Source organism: Momordica charantia (genome assembly GCF_013281855.1).
Source record: "Momordica charantia cultivar OHB3-1 chromosome 4 unlocalized genomic scaffold, Mcharantia_2.0 BLBB01000004.1, whole genome shotgun sequence".
NCBI classification, from domain to species: domain Eukaryota; kingdom Viridiplantae; phylum Streptophyta; class Magnoliopsida; order Cucurbitales; family Cucurbitaceae; genus Momordica; species Momordica charantia.
Genome location: NW_028275162.1, coordinates 6227433 through 6238062, shown reverse-complemented (window position 1 = coordinate 6238062; position 10630 = coordinate 6227433). Strand labels below are relative to the sequence as shown.

General features: G+C 31.3%; 1 protein-coding gene across 1 annotated transcript; it reads right to left on the bottom strand.

The window, feature by feature from the left end:
* Positions 1-2176: 2176 nt before the first annotated feature.
* On the bottom strand, positions 2177-9457 carry ALDH6B2 (aldehyde dehydrogenase 6B2). Its single transcript, XM_022281004.2, has 19 exons — positions 9263-9457; positions 9069-9163; positions 8446-8517; positions 8183-8344; positions 8019-8097; positions 7734-7888; positions 7403-7466; positions 6644-6723; positions 6258-6323; positions 5886-5936; positions 5633-5784; positions 4970-5060; positions 4804-4884; positions 3945-4022; positions 3824-3859; positions 3694-3737; positions 3520-3598; positions 3087-3177; positions 2177-2387 (listed from the first exon to the last, which is right to left on the bottom strand). The coding sequence occupies exons 1-19, from the start codon at positions 9285-9287 to the stop codon at positions 2275-2277; spliced, it is 1614 nt and encodes a 537-aa protein (XP_022136696.1). The 5' UTR covers positions 9288-9457; the 3' UTR covers positions 2177-2274.
* Between the last annotated feature and the right edge of the window lie 1173 nt (positions 9458-10630).

Here is a 10630-nt window from a genome sequence, read left to right as displayed (position 1 = left end):
AATTTCGCAAGTTTAAGGAATTGATTGATCAAATTGAAAGTTTGAGAGTGTAATTGTAACAACTCGAGGTGATTTTCACAATTTTTCCTATATGTTAGTATTTTCTATTATGATCTATTATGATTTAAATCTATTTTTATCTCTAAACTTTCAAGATATTTCATTTTAATCTTTAGAATCTCATAATGTCTATTTTAGTCCTTGAATTTTTAAGTTGGTTCAATTTTGCTCTTTAAAACCTTTGAAATATCTATTTTAAACCTTGAATTAAAGTAACCATTTTGATCATTAGTTTTAGTTTGGCTTTAACAAATTAATAATGCGTCTTCATGAGTGTATTAACATGTTAACGTTGGACATATATTCAAACGACATAGGTCGAAAGTGAGTATCAAAAAAGCAAATTTTAAGCGACAAAATAATATAACAAATACCAAAATAGTTATTTTTTGAGAATTTAGAAGCCTAAAATAGACTATGGAGGTTTAAGAATCAAATTTTTTTGAAAGTTTCCAAAACTAAAAATAAATCACTTTTAGGCTTCCTACACACATATATATGTGTGCCTATATCGTTTCGATACGAAGAAAGATAGACTTACCATGTTCTTTCAGTAACACCTGATTTATGCCAATTTTGATGGACCGTGCTTCGTATTAGTGAACTTATGCAATTAATACCTAGAGCCTAGAAGTCATAAGAGAAACTAGTAATGATTGCCATGAATTCAACCTTTTAAGGATGTAGAAGAAGGTCTTTGTTGATAAGAATTAAAAACTAAAATAAGATTTAAACCTTCTATTATTTATTAGCTTAAAAAAATATAAAAAGATTATATATATATATATATATATATATATATATATATATATATATTATGAAAGTTTTATATATACTTCGGCAATTTAAAAAAATATATTTAAGTTTGAGATTGTTTCCCTGTCATTTAAAAATTTATGCGGATCGTTTTGTTCTTCGTTGTTATTTTTAAAAAACAAAAACCATACATATTTGATAATTGTTTTATATTTTCTGATTTTTTTAGAAGTTAAAGATACGTTAAGAGATAAAAGAAAAATGTGTAGAAGTAGGAAAATAAAAAGTTTAGATGAGGGAAGATATTTGTTTAGAGAAAAAGTTAGAGAGAAGTTAGAAAGAAATATAGTTAAAAGAGAAATTAAAAAAAAAAGATTTTGAAAAACAGACATCTATTTTAAAAACTATATATTTTTATTTTTTTGAAATTTACCTACAATTTAAAAAACGTTTTTCAAACACAAAATAGAAAACATGTAATAGAATTGATAATCAAACAACAGTTTATCATTAGCGTCTAAGTTATGTGCAAAATCATGTCTTCCAATTCTAAATTTAATAAATTTAGGGATTCGAACCTTCAACCTTATAGTTTGATATATATGCCTTAACCTACTAAACTATACTCTAATTGGTATAAATTTAGACTTATTAAAACAGCAAGTTTAAGAACACTCAAACAAAAGGTTTTTGATTTGAATCTCTACTTAAAAAAAAAGAATGGTAAAATAATTTTAGTCCTTGATGTTTAGACTTAATTTCTATTTGGTCCCGAGTTTAAAAAATCATCATTTTTTATCAATGAGATTTAAATTTAGTTGTTGTGATATGCTTAGTCTATGAAGTTTAAATTTAGTTTTTAATTGACCACTGAAGTTTGATTTGGTTTCTAATTGATCCTTGAGTTAAGTTGACCAGTTAACCTAACGAGATTCTTCATTCTCTTTTGCCCAAGTAACATCTAGTCAACATATGTTAATTGTGACATCATCATTCCGTTAACTCAACTAATGGTCTACTCAACTCAATGACCAATTAAATATCGAACTCAAACCTTAGGGATCAATTAGAAACGAAGCTCAAACATTAGGACCAATTAAAAACTAAATTCAAACTTCTAAGACCAAATATGTCATTTTTGAAACTTATGATCAAATAGAAACTCAATTTAAATCTTAAGAACCAAAAGTGATTGTTTTTTAAACACGGTGACCAAATAGAAACTAGGTTCAAACCTAACCTTATGGACGAAAAAAAAAAAAGAATTTCCTTGGTACTTGTCCCACCCTCTTGAAGTTTGATAACCACCCAAATGAAGCAGAAAGGGAACAGAAATAAGAGAAAAGACAACACAAAAAAATAAAAAAAGGTGGGAAAGAAGAGTATTTATTTATTATATGCACTGAGAAGAGCTGCATAAGGTTTATAAAAAGTAATTACAACAAAATGAAAGGAAACCTATGACTTCATAGAGGTTGGCATTGCAAGGTTAACTGTATTTCCCCCAGCTGAGTCTTTCCATTGTTGTGTCACTGTTTTGATTTGAGTGAAGAAGTTAACTCCAGCCTTGCCTGTTTCCACACCACAATCTCTTAATTCCAACAACCAAATTTCCGGTACTAATTTTGATGTTTTGGAGAAAATCAATAGTATTCCCTATCAAGAACCACTTTAACAACACGTAAATCATCAACTAAACGATGACCTATTCGAGAAGGACATCTAACTCCCCACACTTCTTTAAGAAACACACCAGTCGAGGTAATCCAGTGTGTATCAAAAGCAACAGGATAGAGAAACATCAACAACAACCATAAAACTACCTAAGGAAGTTGTAACTTCCCCCAACACAAAGAAACCAAATAAAACAGTAAAATAGAAACATGACTGCCCTCCATAATTCCCGTTTTGCCCTTCCTTACATAAACCTTTCTAATTGGAGGTCTAACACACAGATGAAGTTTTAGATTTACATCCGTCTGTTGGGTACTTTTAAATACTCTATTTTGATCTCTAAATTTTGAACCAAAACATATTTTAGTCCTATGAGGACTTGTATATAAGTCATACGAATCGACTTTAGTATTGACTATTGAGTATGATAACTTTAAGATTTGTTAAATACCATTTAAAATTTTCACAAAGAATCAAAATGGTTATCTAAGAAAGTTCACGGAGAACCAAAATCAAATATTTCATAACATAAAAGGACTAGAAGATAATAAAGGTAAAAGTTCAGGAACTGGAATAAGTTTAAACCAAAAGCTTACCATAAAAATTGAGATCCCCAGCAAAAGATGCCTTGGAGCCGGTGAATGAGAAGAAGGGCAACGGAACTGGAATCGGAACGTTGATCCCAACCTAATTCAATTTGAGACACCATTTATATAAAGTAGAGATGAACTTGCAAACACTATAACTTCTATTCCTTAAAATGGAAGTTTTTCAGATTATATACTTTACATGCAAACATCCGTACGTATAATTCTTTTTTATTTTTCAGAAAGACAAGAAAAATGTAAATCCAACCTTAAAAGGAAGTTTTCTTTTTAACATTTCTTTTGGATAACTGGGTGATGTTATGTTCATTGGTACATCCCATACCCCATCAATTAATTTTAGAGATGCTCGCCCACCCAAAAGTTAGCTTCAAGAGTCAACAAGGATTTTAAGTTATTACGTTTGGAGGATATTGATATTTACCTGTCCAGCCTCAATCTCCGTCTGAAACTTCCTTGCCGCTATGCCGGATGTGGTGAATATGGAAGCTCCATTGCCATACCTGTGCAAGGATGTAATTTTTCCCAGATTGTAAAACAATGGAAAAAGGCGTGGTTACTATATGAGAATAAAGGGAACAACAAACAATCTGAATACCTATTTCCGTTAACAATGTTAATGGCCTCCTCTAAACTTTCGGCCTGATGGAACATGAAAAAATAAATTATAACAATATCTTTTATTAACAGATAGGAGAATCAGAAAGATCAAGGTGTGACAAGCATACCTGCATGCAAAGCAGAACTGGGCCAAATATTTCTTCCTGGAAGGAGCAAGATAGAAATTTCCCAAGTTTAGTCCGACTTTCAGGATTAAATCAATTTCACTCATAATGAGGGGAAAAAAACCTTATAGCATTCCATGGCAGCTGTCACATCTGATAATATAGTAGGGCCAATAAAATTGCCCTGCTCGTATCCGGGAACCTAAATTACATCCATGAATAGTTATCAATGTAGATGCAGATAATGATATAACTTGGAGTCAGATATAGCAAGACTTTGGAATCATTTGGGGACTAGAACTCTCAGATAATCTGTAGACAAAACTAATATTTCTTCTCCTTCAGCAATCTGAATTGTTTCATATACAAAAAACAAAATGCTTAGGGAACGTTCATTTACATACTTGTCCAATTCTTGTTCTTTCAACTGTTATCTGCCTAGACATATTATTCCTGAGAATATTCTTTGTTTCACTATGTTTCCTTATAAACACACAATTTTATAATATTGTACGATAAAATATGTATAAGAAAAAGCTTATAGAGAGAAAACCATGAGAGAAATTGTACTTTTTTGAAGATTTATCTGTTAAGTTATAAAAGATAATGTGTATGCAGAGAAAGGTTGTAAAATATAAGTATGTGTAGAGAAAAATAATTGAAAAGACAATTTTACCAAAATTATTGGTTGTTTCCTTTGCTTATCTTTATCAATGATAAAAAAAGTCTTTTCGCCTTTTTCAATCTTTAATTTTTGAACTAACATCTCTGCCTACAAAATCTCTTCATTGACTTGACTAAATTTTTTATTACAGCAAAAATCAATCACTCCTCAAGAAGTTAGCATATGATGCCAATCGAAGGGAAAGTCATTCTCCATGATGCAATATGGTGCATAGATAAACTATGCACACCATGTAAGCTAGATCTCAACTACTGGAAGCAAGAAAGGTGGTAGTCGAACATGAAAAGTAACAAGATACCACTATATTTCTCCCATCTAGCAGTAGCCTGGCTCCACTATCAATGCCAGATTGAACTAATCTGTGAATCCTCTCCTTTGCCTGTGAAACAAGGAATTATTTTCGGCGTAAGGAGAAAAAAAAACATTTTTCAACTTCAAATTGTAGAAAAAAGAATGATAAATACCTGCTTGCTAATTACTGGACCAAGATCTGCATCAGGTTCCATTCCAGAATTTACCTTGAGAGTTTTAGCACGTTCTACAAGTTTATCCTCCCTGGAAAAAGGTTATATTTGTTTCGTGACATACAAAATATTATGGCTGCAATTTAAAGAATTCAAATTCTGAAAATATACCAAAGTTCAAAAAAATAGTATATACATAATTATCATGGTGTCTGTTAACTAAAAGAAGTACAAAGAATTATACTTGAGAAAGTGTATGCGCTTAAAATTCTAGAAGATTGTACTTTATCCAAATGAATAGATTAACATTTGTAGAGATTCCACACAACATAAATTTGATGATCCCAACCTGTTGAATCTCATAATTAAAGATTACTTTCTCCAGTTATTTGGATCAATAATATGGAAAAGAGAATACTAATATAAGTTTCCCAGAAAACCTCTATATTGCAGGCTTTAGAAGATAAATTATTTTAAATGCCTCAGATTTTTCCTAACCCAATGAGAGTCTAAGCTGTCAAACTGCATTATATGAATTCAAAATAGTAATATTCCCAGTGAAAAAGTAATCAACCTAACCCACAAGAATTAAGGCAATATCGATACAAATAGAGGTGATGTATTACTAAAATATTTAGAAAAAGACAAGAATGGGAATAATACCACAACTTGGAGTCTCCAACGAAGACAACTGTACTGAGTGCCATGCACCTTTGTCCAGCAGCACCAAATCCAGCAGCAACCAAAGCATTCAAAGTAGCATCTATGCTTGCATCGGGCAAGACAATCGCATGATTTTTTGCCCCCATATTAGACTGAAACAACCACAAACAGTCACTCAGATCATTAGCAGAGTTTCAATAAAACAAGCACATATTTCTAAGAGTACCCTAATTTTGTGCCTTGGTTTACTTACCTGAACACGTTTTCCTTTAGCTGATCCCCTTGAATATATATGCATGCCCGCCTTTCAAATAAATAAAAGCATGTCAAATTAAAATCCAGTCAATATATTTAGTATTACCTTGATAGATAAAACTGAATGCAGTAATTTTGTATAAGGAACGGATTTTTTGCTAATGAATGAAAATTGCAAAAGATAAGGGGAAATCCCATGCCAAAAAAGAATATAAAAAAACACTTGTGGAAATGAGTACAGAATGTATCCCACTACTGTCCTCACTCCTCATTTGTCTTAATGAAAAGTTCTGTTTCCTATTAAAGAAAAAAAAAAAAAAGGATATCCAATTCCATAAAGTAAAATTGATCTCCGTTAAAGATAACTTACAATGTTTGAACCGACAAATGATATTGCCTTAATATCTTCATCATCACAAATAGCATTGACGACATCCTGCAGAAAGATCGTACAAATCAAAATACCATTTTGTTGATAGTGGAATCAAATCAAGTGACAACCAACACATTTAAGATAGCAGTTGAATCTATCAGGTAGGGTTCCAGCATCTAATCATATCGTTGCAAGCTTGCAAAAACTTTAGGATTTTAATATTATGTGAAAAAATAATAATAATAAAATTAACAGCATTATATAGATCAAAATTAGTCCTTGAGTGCACATCTATGATACACGATTAGATAGACCAATCAAAGAGGGTTAATATTGTTCTTGCCACCCCAAGAATTCAAAAATAAGATAGATAAGGAACTCACATTAGTACCATGAACCACATTTAGGACACCATTAGGCAATCCAGCTTCCATTGCTAACTCTGCAAGAATTATAGAAGCCCCTGAAAGAGAACAAGTTTATAGATCACTGAAACGAAAGGAATAATTCACAGCTTTTCGAGAATGGCAAAATCGTTTTGTCAAAAGAAAAAAAAAAAGAAGTATTTCAAAATCGTTGAAATGGAGATAACCTCCACCATGATATAATTCAATGAACTTGCAAAAGAAATATTTTCAGCCCAAGGCAGCTATTCAGTCATTGGGTCAAACTGATAACTGTAAAACTAGCAGTGGCGTATGCTTTCATCCACATCTAACTTCTAACTTGTAACTTCCTCTTATTAATAAATTGTCTTCTGTTAAACACCAACATCTAGATTCTATACAAGCACTTAAGCATCAAGTCAAGGACTTTACGGATGAAAATGCATTTTGCTTCGAAACTAATAAAGATTTATTTTTCTTTTTTGGCAAAATGAAACACTTCTGTTTGATTTAGTTTGAATTGAAGTAAAACAAAAAAAAACCCATATAAAGGTTGTCACCGAGCCAAACATAAAACCCCAAAGAGATCCTCAATAGGTCAACCCCAAGCAATCCAGTATTATTTAAAACAAATAATACATAATCATATATATTATTATATATATATATATATATATAATAAAAATAAAAAATAATTATTAAAAAAAAAACAGTTCGTATTATTACATTTGGGAATAATTCAAAAACAAAGATCACCTGGATCTTTTTCTGAAGGCTTCAAAACAAAAGTATTCCCACATGTAACAGCAACTGGGAACATCTGCAGAGGATTATCCCATAGTACAAATATTGTGAGCGTCAGTCTATCATTATAAATAAAAGTAAAGTTTATTGCAGTGATAACAACGGTAAGGCTGGAAAATTGTTCGAAAATAATTTTGTGGGAAAATAATTTTTCAAATTACCAAGTTTGTCACATCACGAATGAAGTATATAATTGGCATGCCCAAACCTTTGAGAAATCAAACTAATTCTTTTCTGCCGAAATTATAAGCATTGAAATGTCAGTGAATAATAATAGGCTAACCCATAGGGGGATCATGGCTGGAAAATTGAATGGACAAATCCCAGCACAAACTCCAAGAGGCTCTCTGATGCTGTAGGTATCAATTCCATGAGACACATTAGAGACATACTCCCCCATTTGCAGAGATGCCATTCCACATGCATGTTCCACAACCTCTACAAGAGGAAGCCATTTCAATCTTCTATTAAACATTCAGCTCACGTCTTATAATAAAAAATGAATTCTCCTCTCATCTAGTGATCACAAGCATAGACAGGGAGAGAGAAGGAACTGAAGGATTATAACCTAGCCCACGGAATACATCTCCATGAGCATCCTTTAATGTTTTTCCTTGTTCTGAAGTAATATTTAGAGCAAGTTTGTCCTGAAATGAAGAGAAATATATATTTCATTTTTTTAAAGTCAATTTAGAATATTCCTTAGAAAAACAAAGATACCAACAAACTTACAATATCTCGCCTAATAAGTTCTTGAAGCTTCAACATAACTCGTTGACGAGTTGTAACTGGAGTATTCCGCCATGCAGGAAATGCCTGCTTTGCTGCAGACACTGCAGCTTTAAATTCTTCATTTGTAGTCAATGGAACTTGAGAAACAACTTCTTGTGTTGCCTATAAACAAAAGGACATTCTTCTTACCTATATCTAAAAGTAACTTATCATTCTCAAATCTGAAATACAAAATAGAACATGTAAATGAGCTGGTAACTCACTGGATTTATGACATCTATGAATGCTGAGGATTGAGAATCAACAAAATTCCCTCCTATAAGATTTGGAACTCTCTGGTACAAAACAAAAAGGAAAAAATAGAAGAATTCAAATGAGGAATAAAATATACGAGAGAGATGAATGTTATTAAAAAAATGCCATAACCCAGAGCAGCTCTAAGTAGGCAAAATGGATTTAATGCAGAATTCTATCAATGGACACCTAAACAACTATAAATAAAAAAAGATACCATAAATAAAGTATATACGAGCCTCCTGCAAGAATGTCAAACGTAATAATACTTCCGGGCATTAAGCATAGTCCTTAGGTAATGAATTGAGCTAAAAAACCTACAGGTAATCTTCCCTTTTCTTTTAACCTGCAGTATAATTGCTAAACTATTCCATCTCCATATCAGAAATTAAAGGAGTAGAGACCAGTGTATCCATCAAATCATTACAAACGCAATAAGGAAGCAAAGTCGGTGACAGTATAAAGCAAAGCATAGCTCGGACATTCCACATTCTGACCTGACATTTTCTCAGAAACCAAACACAAGCTCAAGAGATCACCTATATGTAATCAAAAGAACCGATGTCTCCGAAGGAAACAAACGCAGCCTTACCGGAGGATTACACTTAGAAGACGGTTCAGCGGAGGTGGAGAAACGAGGATTTCCAAAAGCAAAGATCTGAGGCCGCAGAACAGTGAATTTCCTCACTGCAACAGGATCGTGATCATGGACATAATCAAGAAGCAAATTCCACAAACAAATTCGAAAATCAGAAAACAAATTTCTTCCTAATCACAGAACTCTACCTCGGCAAATCGAAAACTGCAACATTTTTCTCCGGCGCGGATTAAAGAAGAAAATTGATTATGAAATTCCGTATCAATTTTTGCATAATCTTTACGAATATAGTTTGATTTGATGAGTTCTTATGAGGACATGACTCAGCATTCAAGTAAACAATACTAGTCCTTATCGCTTGGATTGTACGGGTTAGTCTCCTCTTTTTGGTTTTAGGTCTAGGCTCGGTCTAATCTAGGTTGTCTTAAATATGCCAAAAACTTATTAAGGCACCGGTTTCCTTTCGAATATTCACTCCTATATATTGTATTAACAAAATAGTTCTTAAATATTATTTTAATTGACCAAATCACATTATTTAGGATCCATTTGATAATCATTTTAGCTTTTTGTTTTTGATTTTTCTTGTTTTTTGTTTTTGGTTTTTGGTTTTTGGTTTTTGATTTTCTGTTTTTAAAAAATAAAAACAAAAACCATATATGTTTGATAATCATTTTTGTTTTATGTTTTTAAAAAACAAAAACCAAAACATGTTTAGTAACCATTTTTCGTTTTTTGTTTTTAAAAAGTTAGAAAATTGAAAATACTATTAGGGAAAGAAAATTTTATGTAGAGTAGAGTCAACAATGTTGTGAGTGCGAGTGAGGATGCTCTCCCTCATTCTCGGGCTCGTGAAAATTCTTAGTCTCCGTCTCCACCTCGTTCTTGGGTCCGAGAGATGTTCTTGAGAAAAATTATCGGTTTTACAATTGTTTTTAATTATTTTTAGAATTCAAAAAGTGTAATAAATATATATTAATAATTTAAAAAATGGAATCGGGGACGGGGAGAGGGTCGGGACATGCATTTTCTATTTTTGGGACCCGATCCTACAGAAATTTTTGTCTAAGATAAATTTTAGAGAGATAAACAAAAATATTTAAAAAAATAGTTAAAGAAAAGTTAAAGACAGAAACAGAAAAATTTTGGAGAAAAAAATAAAGTTGATAGGAAAATATATGTTAACGAAAAAATAAATTATAAAGAAAGAGAAAATTTACTGTGGAAAAAAATTTAGAGATAAAAACAAGATTCAAAATATAATTTTTATAGAAAATAAATAAATACATAGATAAATAAAAGTTACCGTGAAAGAAAATTGAACGAGAAAATAAAATATAATTTTTAGAGGAAAAAATAGATTATGAAGAAAAATAAAAGTTATAAAATATGAAATTTTAGAGAGAAGAAAGTTAGAAAAAAAATATTAAATTTTTGGGGAGAGAAATGTATGTTAGAAAAAAAAACAAAAATACACGAAAATTTGGAGAGAGTCAAATAACAATAAATATTCAAAATATGAAAATTTTAGAGGGATAAAAATAAAGTTTGTAGAG

What these genes read in the sequence shown, in the direction of transcription:
- ALDH6B2 (XM_022281004.2), bottom strand. Translation starts at nt 9,287, where the DNA reads ATGTTGCAGTTTTCGATTTGCCGAG. An exon ending in CAGCCATGATCCCCCTATGG is followed by an intron (nt 7,467 to 7,733) that starts GTTAGCCTATTA and finishes AATCCTCTGCAG; the next exon opens with ATGTTCCCAGTTGCTGTTAC. An exon ending in ATGTGGTTCATGGTACTAAT is followed by an intron (nt 6,324 to 6,643) that starts GTGAGTTCCTTA and finishes ATCTTTCTGCAG; the next exon opens with GATGTCGTCAATGCTATTTG.